The sequence below is a fragment of the Xiphophorus hellerii genome, chromosome 7 (assembly GCF_003331165.1).
Source record: "Xiphophorus hellerii strain 12219 chromosome 7, Xiphophorus_hellerii-4.1, whole genome shotgun sequence".
In the NCBI taxonomy this organism is placed as follows: domain Eukaryota; kingdom Metazoa; phylum Chordata; class Actinopteri; order Cyprinodontiformes; family Poeciliidae; genus Xiphophorus; species Xiphophorus hellerii.
In genome coordinates, this window is record NC_045678.1 from 20,316,958 (window position 1) to 20,343,815 (window position 26,858).

The 26,858-nt window shown below is 37.9% G+C and overlaps 1 protein-coding gene across 1 annotated transcript in view; it reads left to right on the forward strand.

Moving 5' to 3' along the window:
• Positions 1–2,211: 2,211 nt before the first annotated feature.
• LOC116723360 (neuroligin-4, X-linked-like) overlaps positions 2,212–26,858 on the forward strand; it is a 31,104-nt gene continuing 6,457 nt past the window's right edge. The window contains exons 1-8 of the mRNA XM_032568193.1: positions 2,212–2,867; positions 5,562–6,489; positions 6,982–7,134; positions 11,720–11,905; positions 13,209–13,659; positions 17,181–17,394; positions 19,924–20,048; positions 24,684–25,293. Coding sequence (XP_032424084.1) covers positions 6,018–6,489; positions 6,982–7,134; positions 11,720–11,905; positions 13,209–13,659; positions 17,181–17,394; positions 19,924–20,048; positions 24,684–25,293 — 2,211 coding nt within the window. The 5' untranslated portion in view covers positions 2,212–2,867; positions 5,562–6,017. The remainder of the gene's footprint in view (positions 2,868–5,561; positions 6,490–6,981; positions 7,135–11,719; positions 11,906–13,208; positions 13,660–17,180; positions 17,395–19,923; positions 20,049–24,683; positions 25,294–26,858) is intronic.

Here is a 26,858-nt window from a genome sequence, read left to right on the forward strand (position 1 = left end):
CACAGAAGGCTTTTATAGTGGATACTAGTCTGATAGGACTTATATGTAGTTTTAACACCAGTTTGGTTTCATATCTACTGACTAATAATTTTCAGTTAACTGCAAAGGAGTCTTACAGAATCAGAATCTGCTTTATTGGTCAAGATTTTGACAATAAAGCAAACAAGGGATTTGGGTTTGGTTTTCAAGCTCTGACAGAGTACAGACAAAGTATGAATATACAGCGAAGGCAGCATGGTGTGAAGATGATCTTGAGAGAAGATAAACATGTGGAAGCCGGATATTTCCACTCTGAGCTGCATGCTTGTAAAATTACGATGGAATAAGCTTACCGAATGAAAGATTTTCAGACTGCAGTCCAGAAAAAAAAAGTTGGATGATTTTATTTTATCAAGATCCCCTTAACAGCCTTAAAAAAACCTAATAAAACCACTTGGATACAGAAACATAAAGCATGTTCTGATTTCCATTAGATGCACCCTGGAGGTTATGAATTGGCTTGCTGTTTGTTTTTGCACAGGTTGGCTAAGTTTGGGGAGAGAACATCCTTAGTCTGCAAATTAAAGGGCAATAATTCAAATGTAGTTCCTTAAAGGTTTTAACCATTCATTGCTGTTAAGTTTAGTTAGGAGAAAACATAGCAAATAACCACGTGGTAAAGATCAACAGAAATATTTTAATGATGATTTAACTTTTTTTCCGAACAGAACAAATGATACATACAGTGCTTTGCAAGAGTATTCAGACTTCTCCAACTTTTTCACATTTCATGAGGTTACATTGCCATGAAATGGAAAGACAATTACAGCTGCTATAAATATTCTTTAGCTATGAATAAATATCCGAAAAGTGTGGCCTGCATTTGCAATCAACCATTGCAGGGAAACACACACACACCTAAAGAAAAATTTAGAGAAATCAATTAATCTAGCAGTCACATTTTTTGTACTGTGAGAGTAAACCAGAGAACCCAGAGAGAACCCACACCCACACCCACACGAGGAGAACATGCAAAGACCCTCTGCTGGGATTTGAACCCAGGACCTTCTTGCTGTGAGGCAACAGTGCTACTGTACAGCCACTGTGCAATCTGATAGCAAAACAATGATCCCAAATGTGGCCAATAAAACCTCTGGTTTGTTTCAGAGAGAATACAAAGCTGAAAGAATGATCAAGTCAATCATTTGGCTTGAATTAAGTTGAAATGCATTGAAAGAACTGAAAACCAGCGTATGGAACAGATCCTCAGAGCCTTCAAGATTTGAAGACTGATATTTGGGAAGATGATTGGGTTATTACTAACAGCTGTTGTGAACATCCCATCAGCAGCCTTGTTGGAAATAAATTTACTGAGAAAACATTGTCGGGTTCTGTGTTTATGATTGCGGCTCTGTTGTGTTTTTAGGTGATGTCCTATTCTGTATTCTTTAAACTTCATTACACATCTCTGTAGATACTTGTGGCATCCTTAATCTGAGGGCAAAAGATTTCACTGAACTTCAGCTACAACTTTTAAAAAATTCAACAGCCCTCACCTTCATCTACATCTATGACATTGGAAGCCAATATAAGCCAGAGTTTTGCTCATGTTACCAATGGAAGGGTTTCATTTCTGAGTTCAAAAAGAAAAAGCGACAGAACTTTTGCTGTCCCAAACTGCAAGACTTTGTGAAGCTTAGACTAGAAGTCAATGTCATCCTTTTAAATCTCCTCTTAAACCCCATCACAAATTGAGTAGCATTATTTTTCCTTTTCTTCTTCTTCTCCTCCTTCTCCTTCTCGTTATTGGTTTTAAGGAAGGAGAATAACTGCAGGAGGGCTAAGCAGACACAAGAGAGCTCCGGAGCAGACACAGGAGCAGGAGTAGATGGATGACTGGATAGGAGATTGTTGAGGAGAGGAATAGAAATGTCCTGAATGCTGCTGCAGCAGGGTGTGCTGACGTGAGGAGTGTTCCCAAACACAGTTAGTAGCGACTGCGGACCAACTGCATTACCATACCCACACACACGCCCGCACGCATGCACACACACTCGACTGACACGGAGCGCCTAAGGGAGGGAGCTGCTTGCAGCCATAGCTAAATAGAATGGGGACAGACTCTCCTGTTCTGGTCCTGAAGAGGTCACTGTGTACTTCAGCATTATTTGTGTGTATGAGAGGTGGCGTGTGCAAGCAGGTGTATAAATCCCCATATTTGACAGCAATAGTGATTTAGTCATGCTCTACAGGTGTGTGTGAAGCCATGCGTGCTTACCCACAAATGTTCTTCAATAGTGTGCCTCCCCTACTCCCCTCTTTCTTTTTTTTTCTCCCCCAGTCTAGCAGAGCTAGGTGCATATCATTGGATCAGTAGCTGCTGCCTGCCACACTGTCCAATCACATCTAGGAGGAGAAAATAGAGAAAGAAAGAAAGGCAGAGAGAGGGAGATGGGGGAGGAGAAAGAAAGAAGGGAAGGGAGAGGGAGAAAGAGAGAGAGAAGGAGATTGATCATTTAAACGTCCTGGGCCCTGTGTTCACGGAAGAAATACCTACATTCCAACTATCTGTGCTTTCCCCCCTACCACCGCTTTCACGTTTCAGCGGACTGAAAGGGACTGGAGGGCTGATTCCCCCCCCCCCACCACCTCTTTTTCTTTTCTTTCTTATATGGGTTATTTTCACCCGGGAGACGCGCTACCACCACCACCACCACCACATTTACCACCAGGAGCAGCAGGAACAGCAGCAGCGTAGGAATATCTCCCCATATCCCATCCCGGGCACGTCGGATCAGCCGCAGCAGCGAAAACACGAGGCGATCATTGCGGTGGACTGGAAGAGGAGAACATGCACCGCGGGATCTCACTCCGCTCACCCCGGCTGGGTACGGTGCATCTGTCATTTGGGGATTCTTTTCTTTCTTTTTTTCTTTTTTTTTGTTCATTTACTGCAGCGGGAATGCAGATTGAGTTTTTGTGCATTTTGGTATGGGGTGCGTCTGTGTGTGTGTGAAAGAAAGAACGGGTGAAAAAAGCAGTAGAGAGTGTGTGTTTTTCTTTCTTTCTTTCTTTCTTTCTTCCTTTCTTTTTTTTTTTTTTTTTTGCCGTAGTCAGCTTCATTGCCGATAGAGATTCAGACGGGATATTCTGCCTCACTGGCAAGCATTTCCTCCCCATCCTCTATTTTTTTTTTTTTTTGGTTGCTGCTTTTATCAGTTCTTTCCATATGAAAATAAACCAAGGGGGAGGGTGGCAGGCGGCGGGTCTGCCTTGATAAATGGAGCGTTATTCATCAGCGTGTGTGTGATCACCACTGGAATGTTAACTAGCACCTTGGACAGCACCAATACGACCCAGGAAGAGAGGAGATAGTGATGATCATAGCTATATTCTGACACGACTGCAGCTTATAGAGGGGTATACGGGTGAGAGATCACTGTGTGTGTGATTGTTTAGAAATTTCTCAGAGGGGGGTGTATGTGCGGATGTGTTAATATTCTATCTTCAGGCCCTCAGAGAGACCCGGCTGGGAAGCAGCTGTGGGGGTGCGTGTGCGTGTGTGTATGTGTGTGTGTGTTTGAGATACAGAGGGAGAAAGGAGTGTGTGTGAGCACGAAAGGTGACCAGAACTACAGGCTGAATCCCATTTACTGAGGTTACCCCAGCCCTTAGTTCTGCTCTCCTCCCTCTAACACTTGGCACCTGAGTTTTGGTAATGGTCAAAATAAGATTCTCTTTCAAGATGCTGATGCATCAACTTGTACATAAACATACAGGTGCATCAAAAAAAAAAAAAGTCAGAATAGTAATATAAAACTTGTTTATTTTTCTAATTCAACTGAGAAAGTGAAAATATATTTTGTATTACATACAAAATGATATATTCAAAGTGGTTTTTTTACTGTTAATTTGATCATTATAGGCTTCAGCTATTAGAAAACCAAAACATGTATCTTTTGAAAAATCGAAAACTGCGTAAAAATAAAAATAAAAATAATTATTTTTTTTTAAAAACCAGAATTAGACACAGTCATTGGAAATATTGCTGACTTGACAGTTGTCCAATAAAAATTTGTTGATACCTTCCATGTCAAAGTCAGTTGGCACGGTGCTGTATAATGAAAAGTTTAGTGGAAGGAAAAACAGTGGTAGGTAAAAACACATAATTAACAAGGATAACTATAGCCTTGAGATGACTGTGAATCAAAGCTCATTCAGCACTTTGGAGGAGATTCACAAGAGTGGAGCATGACTGGAGTCACTTCACACACACACAAGAGCCACCACACACAGCATAGGTACCAAGACACAGGTTACAATTATACAATTCCTTGTGTCAAGTCACTTCTGAAGTAGAGATATAAATAAATCTGGACTGTTGCCGAGGTGTCAAATATCTTCCTTTTAAATAAAAATAAATTTTACATTATTTATTTTGAAATCAAGGTTTCAGAGAGTCTGAACAAGAGTGTAAAGGCACACAGGCCAAGTTGCTTGAGATCCAGTAACTCAAGCAACTGGATCTCAGTTGCTTGTACTGTATTATGGACTAAATCTGCTTTGATATGTTCAATATTCACATTTTTATAAAAATGTACTGCCAAAATAGAAGACTTTATCACACTCATCTTCAAATTTACTTAATGACTGCTGAATATACACTTTATACACTAGCATATAAACAAAGTGATAGATATAGCAAGCAGACATAGCTTGTGGAGGAATGAAAACAATATCAAAGAACATACAAAGGTATACATTTAACCACACATCTAATGGTTGTTTTATTCTAAATTAGGGAAAATTTGATCTCTGCCATTTGATAAGAAAAGCACATTACAGAGGTTATTACTCCATCATAAATGTAATGACTGACAAAAAAATAATAATTTGGGAGATATTCTATCTTTTTGTTTCTAAGTGTGCCTCTGAAAAATCTCAGTTTTCAGAGCTGTGAAGGCTTGCCCCTTAAACCTCCCCATTATCCAGATAAACAATTGGGATGCTCTATTCTTGGTAACATGGGGTCAAAGGGTAGGAATCAGAGGTAACAGGGTGAAAGTTGATTCAGCTTGTTGTGTGTGTGATGTCAAGGAAAAAACAAGGTGTGTGTGGGTGTGTGTGTGTGTGTGTGGAGGAGAAACAAGTGTGTGTTTGTGTCACATGTGTCCAGCCTTACGCTACATACAGGTCAGGAGCCCCGTGGTGCATTCAGGATTTAATTAAGCGTGTGACGTGACACCCACCCACCCCACACACACATACACCACCCCTTCCCCCAACAAGGTCCTGTGATCTGTGAAACAGTCTGTAGTGAGGATATGACACAGCAGCAGCCCTGACAGCCTGACACCAAGTTAAGCTGAGCGGACAACATCTCGTTTGCCCCATCTATCACTTTCATATCTATTTTTAAAAAGAGCAAGTAAGGTAGCTCAGCAAAAGCCCGATGACATGTGTGTATCATACATGCATGTGTGTGTGTGAGGGTATTCCACTGGAAACTAATTAAATTCATCTTTTATTTCTGTCTCTCTCTCTCTATCCCTCCCTCCCTCCCTCCCTTCTCTTGCTTCCAGGAGTCAGTCTGGGAATGTTATGGGGGTGACCGGAAGGAGAGAGTGACAGAGGAACAGTGATGCCACTGTTTACATAACGACACATTCACACACATGCATCAACACACGTATATACATGCCGACATGCATGCAGGCTCAAATTGCCAGTCCAGGACACACACGCTCACTTAAACTCTCCAGCACATACATACGTACACTCACAGGGACTCAGTGACTGAGTCACTGCACACTCAGAGGCAAAGACTCACTGACTCACATGCAGACACATACACAAGGGGAAAAGGTTGCTCTCAAGAGACAGGACTGCGTGCAGTGTGTGTTATGGGCCAAGCTGAGCAGCAGCTGTGCGTTAGAGTTGGATACCTCTGAGGGGTCAGCATAGACCTAACCCTCAACCTGCCTCCAGCACCTCACTCTCCCCCTCATCCCTCTAGTTTTCTGCCTAATCAAACCGTCATGTCTGAGCTGAGGACCAGCAGAACTATCCCTTCCTCCCCCTTCTCCTCCCCACTTGGATTTCCATCCCTCCTCCTTTCCCTTTGCTTCTCCCTTTCTCTCCAGCCGACCTCTTTGTCGGCTGAGCAGACAGTGCCTGTTGTTTCCACGGCGCAGGGCCGCATTCGTGGCATCCTGACCCCTCTGCCCTCGGACCTTCTGGGGCCTGTCATCCAGTACCTGGGAGTACCGTATGCAAGGCCACCAACTGGGGATCGCCGCTTTCAGGCACCTGAGCCGCCTCTGCCGTGGCCCGGAATACGGAATGTGACACAGTTTGCTCCAGTGTGCCCGCAGGCTTTGGATGAGAGGAGCATGCTGGGAGATATGATGCCATCCTGGCTCACTGCAAACCTGGATATAGCAGCCACTTACCTCACTCACCAGAGCGAGGATTGTCTCTACCTCAACATCTACGTACCCACAGAGGAAGGTGAGTGAACTTGTCGATGTGCAGTAAGTTTACGGGGCTGGGGCGGTTAAATTTGCATGCACAGTTAAGGTTGGGAATACATGTTATGATTTATGCCCTATGATGAATACATGAGCTAAGAGAATGATACTTTTGACAAATTATTAAAACATGGCAGAGAGTCGTTGCTGCACATACTCAGGCTTGTTGAATAAATAAATAAAGGTTTTTAAAAATGGGCCTTGTTTTCTCTTCCCCTTCAACATGCCGCTGGTTGAACTGACGCTTAATATGCAGACACCTGCGTCAGTCGCTAAGGGGTTTACGCATTTACTTGTGGAGGAAAATGGGAAGGACACAGGCTTACTCATGCATACATATTGGTTGATATAAATGCATGTGAACCCATGCACATGCACACACAAATCAAGGACTGCACCCTCTGGCTTTTGGTGGTTAACTAATGTCACCTTGATGATTTGAACACATTGGTAATCTGCCTGTCTATCTCAGACATCCATGAAGAGGGGGGTCAGCGGCCAGTGATGGTCTACGTCCACGGAGGCTCGTATTCTGAAGGCACCGGGAACATGATGGATGGCAGTGTGCTTGCAAGCTACGGCAATGTCATTGTCATAACCCTCAACTATCGCCTTGGAGTTTTAGGTAAAAAGAATCACTTATCTCAGTTTAATACATCATTTGTGTAACCATGTGCAGGACATTGTGTTATTAGCTAGCAAGTAGCTATAAGTTTAGTAGTAGTAGTATGAGTATAGTTTTGTATAAAATACTTTTCCAAAATAAACCTTAAATTCCCTTAAATGTATTCATTTTATGTACTAATTTCCCTTCGTGTTGCCAGTTTAACCAAGATCTACTTTGCCATAGCAGCAATACAACAGTGTTGTTCCATTTATTGGAACTGTTTTGTGGGTGTCTGTTTTTTTCAGATGGTGGAGGAAATCTGATTTGATCATATATAAAGTCATTAATTGGCATAGTCAACCTTTTGTACCTCAGTAATTATAGGATTCTAGAATTTTCACTGAAAAAGACCTGTTTAGTCAAGGTTTAAAGGTTTCATTAAGTTTCAAAAGGAATCTCTCTGGACCATTTCAAATGTACTTCTAATGGCTTCTTTGTCCAAAAGGACAAGTGCACAGAAAAGCTGTATTCCCTTTCATTCCTTGCCCTTACGCCATATCTGCACCACTTTAATTTGATCGTTCATACCAAGGTCGCCGGGTTTCCCTTCCTTTTTTGTAATGCTGAGGGTTGGCAGAGAGGTAGCACTACTTGGCTCGTCAAACGGAGATTGCTTAAAAAGTCAGGTATGACCAGAGTTCAGAAATCAATTTCCAAGTATTTCCTACACTTTACCCTTTCACTCTAGAACATCTGGTTTACATGTATGTGAAGACAAATGGAAAAAGGTCAATTATTTTCATCTTCAAATTTCTACACATTAAATTATAGTGTAAGTAATGTAATTCCCAAGTAAGACAAGCAACCACACATTGTTTTGGGGTTTTAAAATTCCATGACCTGATGTAAACATGTGCACTGCACGAATGTTCCTCCCTCTGCTATAAACATGTTATAGCAATATTGTTACCTAATCTAGTGCTATAAAACATAGATTCTTTGCCTGCACTGATGACCATTCACTCAACTCAGCATGCTGAATGCTTGAATTGGGGTAGACAATTTTTAAATTGGAGTGGACAATTTTTGGAGTGAAAAAATATAGTTTGTCAGAAAAACTATTGTAATGTGATATGTAGTGTACTCTGATGTCTTACATTAATTAAAAACATTAATCTCAACACAAGTCGTTTGCAGGCTACATCGTTTTACAGGGTTTTCATGGATGCACTGATATTGCACCTGCTTAAATGAAAAAATTGGACCAATTCATGAAGTACTTGAATTATTTTTCCTTTCACAAATGGAATGTGTTAATAAATAGTCTTTGTCATTTTGAATTTAGAGTGAAAGGGCTTTGGAAAAGGGATAACTTTTAAAAATGAGACCCTTGCAACTGCATCACTTCATGCATCATTTCTATGCAGTAAAATTTTTTTATGCCATTGTTAAGTAGCAAAATGGCAACAAAGATTGCACCACAGAATATAACAGTCCAGGACATGTCCAGTGTTCTGGAAACATCTTTGTGTGGTGAATCTAGTAGCACTGATTCCAAACAGTGGAATCAGAACCACTGGGGGTGATTTGTTGTGAATCTCCCCCAGACTCTTGAATTTGCTTCACAGATCTCTCTCTGTTGCTAGAACATTTGCTTCTTCCACAGCTTTCCCTTCCACTAAACTTTCAAATACTGTAATATGATGGGATACATTTTTATTAGTTTTATGTGGTAGCCAGTGTTTTTAAGAAGCAACTTTGCAAACTGCAATGATCAACATGAACAAAATTCAGCACTTGAAAGATATTACTCCATGAATAATAATTGTATGTAAAAGTCTTACTTTTTAATATTTAATTAATGAAATAAATTAACTTTTCATTGATATTCTAATTTATTGAGATACGCCTATAGTTTGCGACTTGATTCAGAAGATTAATTCTGGCAGGTTGATAATTATCTTTCAACTTATTTCTCTATTATCCAGGGATCCTTAATGATTCATTACAGTTTTGTTTAAGGTGATTCTGCATGTAACTTTTTAATCTCAACACAACAGCTCATTTTTCTGAACAAATTTATACAATTTTCACCATCTGGGTTATTTAATCCTTCAATGAGCTATAAAAATGCTCAAACCATCAGTGATTTGTTTCTTACCCAGAGCACAGTTTCTCTCTCGCCATTCCTTCTTGTTTGAATGGAAACATGTTCAGCATCCCTTGTGGAAACAAAACCTCCCTGAAGCCATTTTTTCCTTCCACTACTGTCATCGACTTGAATCTGATCCTTTTTAACTCCATGGCTCTTCAACTCATTGCTCTCTGAAAAGAAAAAAATGTTGAATTCCCTTTGGTTTTTCTAATTTTAGTCAGCCCTACAAAGCCAAAGAGTTCAACAAATAGACTATCTTAAAATCCATTTAGGCTTTTTGTAGCTGCAGTTATCGGTGTGACATAGCTAAGGAAGGGGCACATGAGGGTTAAAACATTTAATGCCACAAAACATCATTTACTTGGCTGTACTAAGAGCCGGAGTATTGAGTTGTTTATGCGAGCAGAGTATCTATGGCCTCAGTGTGATTAAGTCAACCGGACAAGATGAATATTCAATTGCCGTGGTGATATTGATATTTTATATAAAAACTATAACAATAACAAAATGTCAGAGGCATTCTTTCAAGTTTGTTTATCCATTAAAATGTTCTTTAAAAGCACAAAGCTGATGCTAATTCTGCTGCATGGAAGCATTTGAAGACTTTATGAGAGGTTCTGCTCTTAAAAGGAACACCACATCTTTGGCTCAGCTTTAATTAAACAGATAATGGTTTTTTTATTAGCCCACAGCGGTGCAGACAGGAAATGTGGAGAAAGACATGCAGTAAAAGGTCCAGCAGGCTTGGAATTGGTCTTGGGATTCGCTGCTTGAAGGCATTTATGCCCATGTGCCCTCACAGCTTAACTATCAGGTCGCCTCAGGCGGCGCAGGTTTCCTTGAAAATGTATTGAATCAGAGTTGAACATTTTCTAAAAAACTGTAAACATCTTTAAACATTGAAATTAAATGTTTTTATTAGATGCAGAGTTAAGGCTGACCTTGTGGAAAATTGCTGCTGCAGATGTGATCAACATTGTGAGCTAAACAAAGAACAATTCTACATGCCTATTTTTGTCTTCACCCCCCCTCCCTCCATTTTGTGTGTTTATGCCACCTCCAATACAATCTTCACCATTACCATCATCATCATCCTCCTCATTTTGAGTAGCAGAATCACCTTCCTCCTCCTCCTGTTTTCCATCGTCATGAGTGGATGCATGAGGTGAGCCCATTTACACAATGCAATACACTATTATGCCAATGATTTTTTTGCCTACTCTGCAGTATTCACCTGGAAATGAAATATGCCTCTGTGAAAATGTGAACTCCTTTAACAGTTTTAGTTAAATATTGCTTGAATGCATATAATCCTGTAACCATTCAGAATTAATATAATCCTGATATTTTCCTTTTTGCTTCAATAAAACGTCTGATAAAATGCACAGGAGTGAAGTAATGCACTACTTTAGCCTTGCCTTCACGGTTATTATACTCTTTTTGTGCCGGAGGTTCACAGAAATGAGCTTCTGCAGTAATGAGATATACTGTGGCAAAATGAGCCATTAGGATCTTCTGTGTTTACTTAATAATGTCAGTAGAAGAGGGAATAGGAGGCGACTGTGGGTGTGATGGCAAGCGTGTGTGGTTTTCTGCTTGTGTAAGTTCACAGTACTATGACTGCACCTTTGTGGTTTGGTCCAGTCTAAGACCAAGTAAGAACACCACATCTTTTTTTCCCCCATCTCATTTTTAAAGCTATGATAAATACAGTTCCTTACAAAAGTATTTATACTCCATGAAATTTTCCACATTCTGTCACTATGCAATAACAAGGCTCAATGTGTTTTATAGAGATATTATAACAGGGAAAGACCAACACAAAAAAGTGTATGATTGTGAAGTGGAAGGGAAAGGACACAGTGTTCGACATATTTTACAAATGATATCTGAAAAGTGTGGCATACATTCGTGATAAGCCCTGAGTTAGTTAACTCAGAGCAACTAATACCACACATTAAATACTTTTATTAATGTGTCTTCAATTTAGCACTACTTTGTATTGGTCTGTTACATAAAGCCCCATTAGTTTCTTTAAATTACACAGCAGTGTGTGAAAAAGTAAAAGCAGCATGAATATTTCAAAAGATACTGTAAAGTTGTACATTCATACAGTCATGTTCAATCACTTAGAATTTTATTGAAAAGCCCACTAAGTTAAAAACAATTTGTTTTGTATCCGTTAACTATTATGATTTTCCAGCTTATAATTGGCCAAAAACATTACATTTAAAATCAGAATATTAAGTCAGACCAATAAGAAACATTTTAATTCAGAAATGTGGGTTTACTGCAAAAGTATGTTTAAAACCTGCTTAAAAGTTATTTTCAAATGGTACTTTTAATCTGACAGAAGAGATGAACTGGAACACACATTTTAGTCAACTGAGCATGGCCGTATATGTTTTGCAGTTAACATGACTTCCTTTTATCTCTGCCTACCTGCAGGATTTCTCAGCACAGGTGACCAGGCAGCAAAAGGGAACTACGGCTTGCTAGATCAGATTCAGGCTCTGCGCTGGGTGAAGGAGAACATTGCATCCTTTGGCGGCGATCCAAGCAGGGTCACCGTGTTTGGATCTGGTGCTGGTGCATCATGCGTTAGCCTCCTCACCTTGTCCCACTACTCTGAAGGTAAGAGAAAATCATGCAATACAATTTCACTACTCAGTTTTAGTTTTCATTTGATTTTTTTTTTCTCGTGAAAAATAGTAAACAGAAATTGATGAGGATGGTGTATTCTAGGAAAACTCATACATTATGTATCATACATATTTGGAACCAAGGTAAATAAGAATAAAAAGCTTTAAATGCTGCCTTTCAAATAAAATGAAAAACTTGTCTCCTTTTCTCTGGTTTTTACTTAAACCTTTACATTTTATGCATTTATCACTTTTTAAGTAAGTTTATCTTTGTTTGCTGCAATTCAACTTTTATTTTGCTACAACTCTGTGCTAAATCTTGATTTATTTGTTTTTTTTTTTATGTACAGGAAAATTTTAATGTTTCACTATTTTTTTATTTACTTAGTTTAGCATATTTGGTGTGATTTTCTAAGGTCATTTGAACTCCTTCATGTTACATTTAATTACATGAAAAATGGACCATAAGTAAAACTTAATTGACTGGATACAATTCACATACCTTTTATTTTAGTTATGTTGGGATTTGGATATTATCAACTCCATTGCATTCCTGTCCAAGTTGTGTGGTTACAAGTTATGCTTTGGTCTTTGTTCAGCCTTTGAAACATTTCCAGTTGTTTTAATCTTTTAAAGCATTTAAAAGCTTTAACTTCATAGCTGAAATTTTGAGATGTTGCTTCAATTTTACCACATGATGTTTTTTTCCTCACACTGCCATTTAATTCGTGAAGTCCACCAGTCCTTGCTGCAGCAAAACAACCACACATGTTACTGCCACTGCCGTTCTTCACAATTGGGATGTTAACCTCAAGTTTACAAATGTCCCCCTTTTTTCTCCAAATTTTGTAATAGTCATTATGGCAGAACACTTTAATGTACGTTCATCAGACCACATGACATGTCTCCAAAACTTTGCATCTTTTTTTGCTGTCATTTGGCTTTCTAACTTGCTGTTGGAGAACTGGCTTCTTCTTGTCTGAGTGGCCTTTCATGTCATGTCATCCCAGGTCTCATTTAACTCATTTAACAATCAGCCTCTTCTTTAGTCTTGTGCTTTTGTTCTGGCATTGATGAACACATTTCATACACACACACAAATCCGGACAGAGTACCCATCTCCTTCCTGAGTTGTACAAAGGCTGGACAGTAAAGATAAATGTATTACAAGGTTATTTACACTTTTTAACCAAAAAAATACATTAGTGTATGTGTGTGTTGGTGTGCTTGTGTACAAAAATGTATTTACAAAATTTTGCCTTTTTGCATTTATTGATTTTTTTTTTTTGTATCAGATCTGTTCCACAGAGCCATTATCCAGAGTGGCAGCGCTTTAGCCAGTTGGGCTGTCAACTACCAGCCAAGCAAATATGCCCGGCAGCTCGGCGAGAGGGTTGGCTGTGGCATTGATGATAGCACTCAACTGGTCACCTGCCTCCAGGGCCGGAGTTTCCGTGAACTTGTGGAGCAGAACATTACTCCGGCCAAATATCACACTGCTTTTGCCCCGGTGATTGATGGCGACGTTATACCTGATGACCCTCAGATTCTGATGGAGCAGGGAGAGTTTTTGAACTATGATGTGATGCTCGGGGTCAACCAAGGGGAAGGCGTGAAGTTTGTGGAGGGAATTGTGGACTCTGAGGACGGTGTCACAGCCGAGGACTTTGACTTTGCCGTGTCAGACTTTGTGGATAGTCTGTATGGTTACCCAGAAGGCCGAGATACGCTAAGAGAGAGCATACGGTGAGTATGAAAGTGAAAATCTATGTATGTTTAAGCATCCATGTGACATTCTTGAAAGTATGATTACCAGCCTTCCTGCTTAGAATTAATCGAATAGACAAAGAAGGGAAAAGGGCAATAAATGGGTCCACATTATCCTCATCCACAGATGCATAATTGTATGTTGGAGGAATGAAGAAATAGGTACTTGGCAAGCATTATGCAGATGCCCTCGGTAGTGATTATCCTTAAGGTGACTGAAGGACATTGTAACTGAAATGAACAGAAACTCCTTACAAGAAAATATAGACTTTTATATTTTTAATAAGCAAAGGCAGTGATGAATGTATTATTTGTAGACATGAAAGCTACAATCCAAAACTGAATCTTCAGTTGTTGTTGCTGTTTATGATCCTGAATCTAGTGTTTTGACTGCAGCACAGCTTGCTAATGCAGGGTATTAGAAAAGAAGCAGTTTAAAAATCATGAGCTACTGCTTTAAATACTATTCTTTTTATGTTTATTGATTTTTATCTAGTGGTTACAATGCATGAATGAATATGAGATTCTTGCAGTATGACAACTTCAAATATCTGCTACTAATATATTTGAATAATTATAGCTCATAGCATCAGTAGTTGCTATAATACCAAATAAAGCCATGTTGCTCTTTTTAGAGTAACGCCAGGAGCAGAGATGTACCGATTTTATGGCTGAGAGACAAATATCAGTTTTTTGTAAAGCTGACCTACCAATCCTAGTTTTCCTTGATGGTCTTAAAGTACTGGTTCATGAAGTCGGGCCTGTCTGGACCCCACTTGGGGTTAAAATCAACAAGTGCACAATACTGAGTGCAAAAAAAAATAATCACAAAATAACAAAAAGTATAATGGTGAAAGAATAATTATGCTATCTATTTTAGAAGAGATTAAAAAACAATTCTTACAAATAGATGAAAGACAATGTGTTCACTGTTGATGCTGTACCCCATGTATTACTGACTTACATAAGGCTGGCACAATGAACCTTAGCTCTGCCTCAGCAGTCTCTTCTACTACTTATGTGTCAGTCAGAAGTTGAAAAGTTTTGAGAACCACTGTCTTAATAAACTATAAATAAACCCCTTTTAACTATTTTTATCCAGCCTTTTACCATTAATTATAATTAAGAGCAGAGTGGCAAGTGTATGTTTCATGAGTGGTTGCTGTAAAACAGAGTTTTACCATTATTTTAAAACAAAGACAAAATGATTAGAGTTGAAATAGGAATTTGTCCTTAGCATCTTCAATTAGAAATTAGCTCAAATAGTCTGGCTAGTAGTATTAAATGTAAACAGTTGTCTCTGTATAATTCATACAAAGTGGAGATTCTTCTGCTAAGATTAACACATGAAAAAAACCCAAATAGCTGCCAACATTTCCAAATCCAGCAATCCTTAACAGACATCAAACAATAACATTGCAATTGAGATGTAGCACTTACAACAAACCTGTTATCTCACTAAGCCTCTCAGTAAAAGTAGCAGCCTTACATTCATCCTCTGCATAAAATGCAGTTTCAATCTTCTTTCACTTTTTCAGCTTTCTCAAACTTAATTTTAAACTTCTGGTAGATAAAAAACAATCAAATTTTGGGTTTCCCTGAAGTAACAACTTACACATGGAAGATCTGGTAAACCTAATTCAGTACTCTCCACTGATGAGAAAAATACTTGATTTTTGAGGTTATATTGGGCAATCCACCTGTCAGGGTCAGTCAAACTGAAAATCAGGTGATTCTAGTCCGACCCATTTCTCTTTAAATCCTTTATTGAAAAACATAACAAGCTGATATCAGCTGATTAATAATACAATTAAGTATCTAGCCTGCAGTTGGTTGCTTGTCAGACATGCAGATTATAGCTTTACAGTTGTAGTTTTAAAATAGCAATACCTTTATGAGAGTGATGACACTACTCTTTTAGTTTGAACACAATGACTGGAAATGAGTTCAAACATATTTATTCTTTATGCCTGCACAAGGTGGCGGCGTTCAAAACATTTGGTTTTGAAACCTTGGTGTACACAATGCTTATGACAGGCCTAGTCTCAACCATTTTTCGAGAAATAATAATTATTGATCAAAGAATGTTGATAAAGGCTTTTCAAGGAATGGCATAAAATTAAAGCAATGGGGGTTTGTAAGCAACATTTCTATTTATTGCGTGCCTGAAATAAGCAGGGTTTACGCAGTTCGAACGCAACTTTGTCTTTTGTCTTGACTTTGATCTTTGTTTATCTGCTGATCTTCTGCAAAAACGAGATCAGCATTATAGAACACATTATAGATTTGTGTTAATCTATAATGGTCATAGATTAACACAAAAGTAAATTTTATGTAGCACAACCTTTTCTTTGAATAATGCTACAAAACATTGAAGCTCTTGATGGGGAATAATGTGTCTGAGTGGAAAGTACCAAAGTCTGCCAGTTGCAATTCAAATGCTCACAAATGAACACAATATGCGTTGATAAAATCATAGTTTACAAAGTAAGGCTAAAGATAATTCCAATGATATTGTATCTTTATCCCTACACTTTGATTTAGTGCAGACAAACTGAATTTTGCAAGTTGCTAACATACTGAGGAGAACGAACCACTTCAATGCCATCAGGTGTCAATGGCCTTTAGGTAAAAATAATAATCTATGAAATAAATAAAAATCCACCCTCACAGACGATAAACATGTAGATAAAACAGCTATCTTTGAGCATTACAGTCCCAGATATATTGTTCGCACAGCAACTGTAGCCTATAAACTCCCATGATTTACTGTGCATACAAAGCTCTGTGTTGCCAAGTAACACAGTGATCGCTGGACTTCTTTCTGGACAGTAACATCCATTAGTCAATTTGTTGTACTCATTGGTCTGATCATCATTCTGCTCTCAACTCCTCTGTACTTCCCTCCTCCCTGCAGTAAAACCACCCTCTAAAGATTTCAGATACTCAGCTATATAATGTCACGGTAGACATGCACGATTAATGAATTTAGCATTTAGCCAGATTCACCGAGCGGTTGTTGGTTATTTGTTGGTTGCACACACATTGGGTGTGTTTGGTGGGGCCCATTTAACTTGATCTGTCATTTTGGTTGTCTTCTCTCACTATTTCAAAATACTCTGCCAAGCTAATCTTAATTATTATTATTTTTTGCAAGGACTTCCGTGTAGATGCCGTCCTTTATTTTACTGTCTTTTAGCAATAAAACGCTGTTAGAAAACTGCTTTGCCAGCACTGGCGTGACCACCCAGCTATTTACTTGTACTATTTACAAGCTGAAAGCTTTGTACTCAGTGAGCAGCAGGGAAGACCTGAAGTTCATTTGTTTATTTTTAATAACTTAAACAAACCATCTGTGACTCCAACTTTTGCAAAGCTACTGCATTAAATGTAAATACTTGACCATGCAGAAAATGTATTTAAGAGCACAAATTATTTGGTATATGTGAAATATATTGTTTAGTCAAGCAGCAAGCTGATTTCAAATATGTTTTGTGAAGGTTCATGTACACTGACTGGGCAGACCGCGACAACGCAGAAACTCGTCGAAAGACATTGGTAGCACTGTTTACAGATCACCAGTGGGTGGCGCCAGCCATTGCTACAGCAGATCTCCATGCACAGTATGGGTCTCCTACCTACTTCTACTCCTTTTACCACCACTGCCAGAGTGATGCCACGCCACCCTGGGCTGATTCTGCCCATGGTGATGAGGTAAGACTGCTGTGTTTCTCCTAATATTTGCTTTTGATTTGCCAAAAGAGATGATATTAGATGTTAAGAAAAAGAGAATATATCTGTAGATGTTTAGATACACTCACTATGAGCATAAATGTGATTCATTTTGGGGTTTTAATGATTTATTTAAAACAATTTTTCAAAATGGAATGATGATACAACATACAACTTCCATAATTTTGGTACACAATTTAGAAATGATTAAGTATTTTCTACACAGTATGAAAAAAATCATATGGTAAAATTAGAATGGTATTATTAGTTGCAATAAAGCTAAGTCTCTTCTGGTTTTTAGGGATAGTCGTTACATTTCCAATAACGTTGAGGTTTAGGGGTCTACAGAGCTTAATATTTTTGCCTGCTTTGTTCGTTTAAAAAACTGTTTAATAATTTTCTGTTTGGTCCACCACGCTGAATCCAGGTTTTAGCATGAAAGCTGTGGAGGAGAAGATAAAAAATTAAGTGTAGTCCTCCATCTTCATTGTTGCACCAGATTTGTGCAGACTTCAGCAAGAGGCTTCCACCACTGTGCTTAAAAGATTGTATAGTATTCTTGGGTTTAAAAGTTTTACCTTGACTCTCTTTCTGTTGTTTTGGCCCAAAAAATCAATCTTTATCACCAAAAGGTACTTATCCAATAACTGCAGCTAATTTCATTTCCCCTTGAAGGTGTCGGTTTCAGAGCTGGTCGCTCGGCAAATGTGATTTTTAAGTGGCTTCATGGTGTTTCGGCATCTTCCAGTGTGTGGAAGCTTGAGCTTTAGTGGTAACTCGGTTGCCCCCTGAGCAATATAAATAATGACATTTAGAATTAGAGAGTCAAAAAGTTGGACACAACTGAATGTTTCAACGAAGCACATATCCTAAAACCATGTGAAAACTGTGGTTTTGAAACGAATAAATCAGTCTAACATTTTAGGCTCTGGAAGGGCACCAACTTCAGCCCTATTAAACTTGTTTGGACCATGCTTCAAAGCTGAACTACCATTTCTGATAAGAGAAGTGGCCAAATACTCTAGCAAAATTAAGTTGCAAGGTTGTTGATGGCTCCAAAAAGGATGCACTTCATCTACGGCTTTATGAGGGACATTCATCCAAATACAAATCAGGCAAGGTGAATGTTTAAATGTCAGTCTGTATGTAAGATTTTGATCCCGCATTGATGCTACACATTTCACAAGTCCAAACAAAAAATAAAACATAACAAAAAATAAACTGTTTAAACAGATCAATTAAAGCCCTTAATGAATATGACTTTCATGTTAATGGTGAGTGCCTGATCTGTGATGATCTCAAAACCCAACAACTAGGCCTTTGTAAACAGATTCACATCTGTTTTCTCAACTTTACCCTCGTGCCAAGTACAACTTTAATATTTAAAGTACACTGAACTGCTCATAAACTGTTTTACATCAAAAGGCATACAGCAACACAGGTTAAGTGTACTCCTGCTAAATAAAAGTTAATTTATGAAGCTAAATGAAAAGAGGAGAAATAATACTCAAGAGCATTTGGGAAATGTCAGAAAATAATCCATCTCTTGATGAACTCTTCGGAAATTGTTCAAAAAGCTTCACAGCAGAAATACTCAGAATTGAACCAAATCAAACTAAGTTGTAAATTTTTCCTTCCAACAGATGTTTGTTTTTTTAGTTGAACTGTACAAAATAGATGTCAAATAAAGGTGAAAAAAACTATTGAATTATTTTCCTTGGTCTATGTTTTGATACTTTCTGCTATAGGTGTGGGTTCACTTTTTATGTGCAACTAATAAAAGCTGAGGCAGGCAAAAAGGTGCAAAAAAAAAGAGATCAATTTAAAATTCTGCTTGAAAAATACAAATGTGAGCCGTGTTTCACAGTTGGTTATTATAATTATCGGAGAGCTATTCTAAGCAAAAGGAAAAACAAAGCAAAAAAAGACCCTAATCACCTGTTTTAATTACAGCAGAGATGTACAGTAATTACTGCAAGGAATATCTAAACGAGAACAGTACCAAGCTTAGAAAACAGCAGTTGCTGGATGCATCATCAGTTGTACAAATACCCTTAAAGATGAAAAGGGTTTTAATGTGCTTAATTTGCTCTGTGCGATTCCACATCTCTCCCCCCTTATTTTTATTTGCTTTGCAGTGTAGGCAGTTGTTTTCAATACGGAAATTCTGAACATTTTATTCACATTTTTCATTCATGTGGGCTCTTCTAAAGTCTGAAGAAAGAAGGGGCTGAGTTCTAATTTTCTTTTAGGCTACTTCAAATACAGTCTTTTGAGTGGTTATGAAATTTTAGCTCACTGATGCTAAAAATGTTCTGCTCTAAGGCTTTACGCATATTCTCTAAAAAAAGAAGTATTTACTGTCTTCTAGGTCTGACTTACACCACAGTCCTTTCAAATCTTCAAATGAATTAGAGGCTTTATTTTAAGTCAATTTACAGATTGTCTTATTTTAAGCAGGGATTGGATGTATTGTGTAGGTTAATCCAGCGTGTGTATTGGTGTGTGTAGGTGCCCTATGTGTTCGGCGTGCCCATGGTGGGTCCCACTGATCTGTTCAACTGTAACTTCTCCAAGAACGACGTGATGCTGAGTGCAGTGGTAATGACTTACTGGACCAACTTCGCCAAGACCGGGTAAGCTGAAAAAGGTTCAGTGACGTGAAACATCAATCAGACGGAAAATCCCACTGACAGGGTTTTTCATTTTCTTTGTGCAGCAAAAACTCATGAAAAACAAAGCATCTCTTCAGCTAATTAGCTTTACTGCGATATCAATATCTAATCCTTGCCTACGAGGAGAAGAGGTCTTATTTTAATGAATGAAGGCCCAGACATTTAATCACATTTTCTAATGTAAAATAAAGTGTGCTGATTGATTTTTTCCTCCTCGTTTTTTTTGTATGACTTCACAGAGACAAGAGTTTGGCAACATACAGTGTTGTTTGTGTGAGTGTGGACAGCTCACTCTTGAATTTACAGGAACAAATCTCATCCAAGCTTAAAATGAGACGGCCAAGATTCAAGTCAATGTTGTTATTAAGATAAACAGCTTTGTGCCTCTTCACTGTGCAGTTCTTAATACGCTCGCTTTAATTCTTTGGGCTAACTCAAAGTGATTCATAACACATATTCTAATACGTATCTTCTTTCTAATTGCTAACTGACATTCAGGATTGCATTTTTATTGATAACATATATTTTTTTTATATTATGGAATTATTTTATTTTGAAGGGGAGTTTCCATTACAAAAACAGATTTTTAAAGCAGAGAACAGTGTTAATAGGAACAAACAATGAATTGACAGGTGAGGAATGTGCTGTATTTTTCCTTCAAAGCATCTCAGGGTGATGAGGAGATACTTATTCAAATAAAATCATGAAAGTAGCACTGCAGATTGTTTTGGCAGCGGTTGCACTGTGATGTTCTGTCAAAATCTTGACAGGCCTTTTCATTTTTTTCAGGGCCTTGAAGTAACCTACTCTCTTCTTTTCTCTACTCGATCATTTCTGCGGAACGGAGTGCTTACTCAAAATGTTAAATGAAAAAGTACTGCCTAAAGCTAGAGGATTCAATTTATTAAACTGAAAATGAAATTATCTGCTTGTGGCTTAGAGAAATATAAGTATAGAAAAAATATCACTTTTAAACTTTGCAGATCTGACAGTATATACAGCGCCCTGCAAACATCTTAACCCTTATTTATTTTTGTTAACATAACACGATAGACCACAATGTACATTTTATGTGGTAGACCAAAGCAAAGAGGTGTACACATGCAAAGTGGAAGAAAACACATTCATGGTTTTCTAAATATTTTACCAATAAAGATGTAAAAGAGGGAAATCAACCTGCATTTATCCATTTTATAAAATCCAGAGCAAGTAATGATTTGCTGAAGTCACTTAAGGCCTCAGTGGTTTGTTAGAGAACAATAGTGAACAAACGACATCATGCAGAACAAGGAGCACAGCATGCAGGCCACAGATACAGTTGTGGAGAAGTATAAAGCATAGTTAGGTTATAAAACAGAATCAGACGCTTTCAATGTCTCATAAAATACTATTCAGTTTATCTGTTTAGTAACAATGTTCTTTCATTCTTACTGGGACTTGTGGGCCGGTCTGGTGCTTATTTCCATCAGTTACTGGGTGAGAGGCGGGGTATACCTTAGGAAGTTTACCAGTCCATCACAAGGTTGCAAAGAGATTCACGGGGCAAACAACAATGTACACAAACTCACTCTTAAGGCAATTGCATAGAGAGCAGTTGTATGTTTTTGTATTATAAGCAAGAGCCAGAGAATCTGTCCAGAAGGACCCCACCACCATTAACATAAATACCTCTTTTATGCATCTGCTTTTCATTAAAAAGCTAGCAAGAAGAAGTAGCCATAAAGAATGCTGTCAAAATTTCCATCTGCCATCAGGCAGTTATGTTAGGGACACCTAAGACAGCACGCTTATAAAAAGAAAGTACTCTTGTCAGATGGGACCACGCCTGAACATCAATCCCCACAGGAAAAACATTTTGTGGTTGAAAACTGGCAGTGAGCATCACACTGGAAACATCCTACCCATATGAAACATGGTGGTGGCAGCACCATGCTGTGGGCATGTTTTTCTTCAGCAGGGACAGGGAAGCTGATTAGAGTTGACAAAAGACTTGAGACTGAGATGGATTTGGTTTGGTTTTCTATGGCCTAATCGATGTTGAGATTTAGAATGAATTGCCAATCTGTGTCATAGCCCTCCTACCAATCTGATAGAGTTTGGGCTATCTTGCAGCCATTTTTCACATTAACAACTATTTGCAGTAATGCATTGGTTGATCTACCACATGAAACCTTAACATTTTACATTGAATGTTATGTTCATTATGTGAACACATTGAAAGGGTGTGATTACCTTTGCAGGCACTGATAAGACTTTTGCTTATCTCTTTACTCTAACAATAAGAGAGAAATATAATAGCTGAGGATAGACCAGCATAAGTGAGAAATTATCATTAATTAATTAAATTGAGGCTCCCTCCACTAGGATCTTTTTAGATTTATAGAGACATCTTCAGTGTAACTGCTAATCTAAACAAACACTCTCTCTCTCTGACAACATAAAGAATAGGAAAAGTGCTTTTAGAGATTTAACTCTGACGTGTGAAAAAGAAATAAAGAAACATATCTCTAATGTGGATGCACTAAAGCAGTGACATCACATTAGATTTGCAGTTTCCAGCACAGCTTGAATTATCATTACCACCATAGCAAGCCGCAGAACAAAAATCACCAAAGGAGGGATGTGAAGAGTTCAGTCCACCCTTCAATTATCAATGGGGAACTTTCTCTGAAAAAGAGATTCCACTCTGCTGAGAGCGCCACAGACGATGATGGAACTCTGCGACAGCTCAATTTAACCGGCGAGGCGACACTCCCAGATGTATATTTTGTGAGCTGCGTGGGCGTATCAATCCTCAGCTTGTGCACTTGCTTGGGTGTTGGTTGGGCTTCCCACTATAGCAGCATTTCTGCTCTGCTCATACAGCAAAATCAGCAAATGACATTTTAATTTCAAAATTAGTGTACATTTTATAACAGTTTGACTGCTAATGCAAATACTGTATGCTGATTGATGCAAATATGTTGTCAGGCGAAAATATTAATGTTACTCCGTATTTTCACATTTGTGAAAAACTAACAGTTCATTGTATTTTACTAGGATTTTATGTCAAAGATCAACTGAAAATGGCATATAATTGTAAAGTAGGGGGGCGATGGGATAAACATGGTTTTCAACATTGTTCACAAATAAATCCTAAAAACTGTGACACATATTTGTGCTCTGGCCACCAAAATCAACACTTGTGTTGGTTTATCACATAAAATCCCAGTACAATTCATTGAAGTTTGTAGTTATAATTTGACAAATTGCAAAAAAAAAAAAAAAAAGAAGGTGGAGGATGTCTGTGTTCATGTCTCAGGTAGATGGATTTTTCCCCCTTTCTTATTTCATTATTGTAGATAATAATATCTTTCATAACAATACATTTTTTTATTACTAAATAAATATTTTTCTTACTATAAATACCTGAATGTATATCTTTGCTTACTCTTGCCCTCTCAGTCTTATGTGTTTGTGCTGTATCGTGTCCAACTATTACATAACCAGGAAAAGTCAGTGATGTACACATAAATCATTTTTGAGTTATGTTCAGTGGAAAAAAAAAATCTCACACCAAAAACAAAATGTATCCTTTGAGAATTTACTTGCCAGTGGTTTGTTTCATGTCACCTTGATATTGATTGGATGGATGTCAGTGTGAAATTGTTGGCCAGCTTTGAGAGAAACAGCTTCCTCAGAGGAATTTGGCTGGCTAAGAAGAAGCTCAGAAGCTTTTTTGGACTCCCCTAGATTTAAGAACTTCAAAAGAATAAATACAAATATAAATGGTAGATTTTTTAAAAAACATCTGAACCACACGAGATTGAACATGATGCATTAAAATAATTCCATTTGATCTTTATTGCATCATTTTATCTAATGTAAATTTATGAGTTCAAAAAGTTATCTCAGTCCATCGAATCCTTAAGGACCAAATAGATGTCCCAGTTAAGTTTCTACTTATTTTAGTGAATACTAGCTACTTTCAAGTGATCATTGGTTATAAGTATTATAACCTGTAAATATTTATAATCAGCTCATCTCATTATCAAAATTAAAATCAGTTTTGTAAGTCCTCAATGAAAGTAATTTCACCTGAAACATTAACTTTTACCTTCTCATTGAGTAAACAGTTGTACATACAAAGAAGAACATGTGGTATATTTAATATTCTCCAGAAGTATGTTTTTTTTTCAGAAAAGAAAATCAACATTGGACAACGTTTCACTAGAAAGAATAATAAGATCAGAAAATGCTTATAGGGTTCTAGCTTGCTGCTGACTAAGGAAAAACTTGAGAAAATAGAAGAAAAAGTTTCTCAAAGCCAGGATGATCATCACTAAATATTACTTAAATTAAAGTAATCAATGCTGCCCTAAAGTTGTTATTATTACTTTATTGGCAAAATGTACACATGTAATTTCAATTTCAAAGGGAAGATAATTAAGGAAAGTTAAGATTGGAAGCTTCTGACACATTAGATAATATACAAGCACTTAATTCAAGAAATGATTCAAGAAATTTAAAATGAGACATTTTAATTATTAAAACCAAAAAAGCCCACTTTGAATGTTCTCACAATGATTTACCTGTCAGTATTTTTCCTTTTTTCAGGGATCCAAACCAGCCAGTTCCTCAAGACACCAAGTTCATCCACACAAAGCCCAATCGCTTTGAAGAAGTTGCTTGGTCTAAATACACCCCCAAAGAGCAACTGTACCTCCACATTGGCCTCAAGCCGCGTGTCAGAGACCACTACCGCGCCACCAAGATCTCCTTCTGGCTCCAGCTTGTTCCTCACTTGCATCATGTTAATGAACTCTTGCAATCTGTTTCCTCCTTCACACACAGTCCATCTCCACAAGACGATACGCCTTATTCCTATACCAAGCGTCTATCCAAAGGTTGGCCTCCTATAAGCACACGTCATCCAAGTTCGCAAGGAGGAACGCCACAGCCTCCGGAGTCCGCTTTGGGTCAGGACGGAGGGGAAAGTGGAGTTCGGATCCCAAATGAGGACTACTCGACTGAACTCTCAGTTACCATAGCAGTAGGAGCATCACTGCTGTTTCTCAATATTCTTGCATTCGCGGCTCTGCTTTATAAGAAAGACAAAAGACGTCTTGAGCACAGAAGACCACGTCCGCTGCCTCCTCCTAGAAGAGACATAACTCCTGCAGATGTTGCAGCCCACCTGCAGGGGGAGGGGCTGATGTCATTACAGGTGAGTAATCTTCTGTCCATTTCTAAAATAGCCCCATGTGCACCTTCTCAAAGCTAATCTAATTTAACCGGCTGTGTTATGAGTTTGATATAGATTCCTGTGTTAGGTTTTCTACAAAAATTGTTAGAGCAACAAATAACTAATATTGAGGTGTGGGTTTAGTTTAATTCTGCATAAATAAGTGGACTACATTTATAAATTATCCAACCAATAAAAAAACCCCACATAAAGTCTATTAAAACTTTATTAAACGCTATCAAAACTCTATTAAAAGAAAAAGTTTAACTTGTGTTTTGTGATCAATGTAAAAAATAATGACAATGAGAATAAAGTAGAAATAATATCTTGACGAAAAGGCAAAAATTAAACAGCTATTAGCTAAAAGTAACATAGAGTAACAAAAGTAACATAATTCTAGTCCTTTGTCCAATCCAACAACTTGGGTCACATTTTTTGACCCAGTGTTTCGCTAAAACTACTAAACATCTGCCCTGACAGCATAAAGTTATTTATTTGTATTAAATAAATAACTCAACTCTTTTTGTGTGAATTAGTGAGTTTGACAGGACTTTAGTAACAACAAAAGTTATACAGAACTAGTCAATCACTGAGATTCAATTGGTTGAGGTTGTGAAGAAAGATTTACTAAACTCGTGGCCTGCCGGAAGCACAGCTGCTGACAGATCGCTCTTCTGACTCACAGCCTGTCATCAGAGGATATTATCAGTATGAAAATGCAAAAGAGCTTTCGGATGGGTGCGCGTGTGTGGATGTACAATGGCTTGAATTGCGGCAAATTGCCTCCAATTCATTCACTGAATGTCTCAACTGTATTTGCTGTGTTTCGGTTGAAAATATTACACTGAGTGAAGCTTTTTACATACTTTTTATGCCAGACAATTTCTAATCATTTGCAATTCAACGGTATTGCTCAGCAGGACACCTGTTTAGACGGTCTGTTATGTTATTTTTTTTTTAGATTATGTGAGAAACGCCCCCCCCAAAAAACTCCATTATTTTTACACACAGTATTGTGATCCATGTTTGAGTTGAGGACTGATATGGTAATTTATAGGTTTCAAATGCAATTTAGGCATGTGCTGGAATAACTTTATAAGTTTTATAGTCTGTAAACAAGTGATATTAAGATACAGTGTGTGTTTGCTCATTTGATTTATAGCAGAGCTTTTATGAAGTGACCAAATGATATCTAATGTTGCTTGAATGGATGGACCAATTGCAAAACTGCTAATGAAATAAGAATAGCTTTTTTCCTTTTTACTGGCTAGCTTAGTGCTCAGTAGATACACATATCCAATTATTGTTTTCAATTTGTGAACGCACCATAACATAGGAGCTAATATGAACTAATAATGTGATGTCCTCACTATTGATACTTTTAGAGATGAATAAATCTCAATGGCAGCTAATTGTGAGCTTCAAATGTCTTTAAAATTATGTTAGAGGAAGGACAAGCAGTGTAAGGGGCCTCTAAAAAGAAAATTATTTTTCATAAAATTATGACTAATACTCATTCCTGTAAATTCTTTTGTAGTGCCAATTGT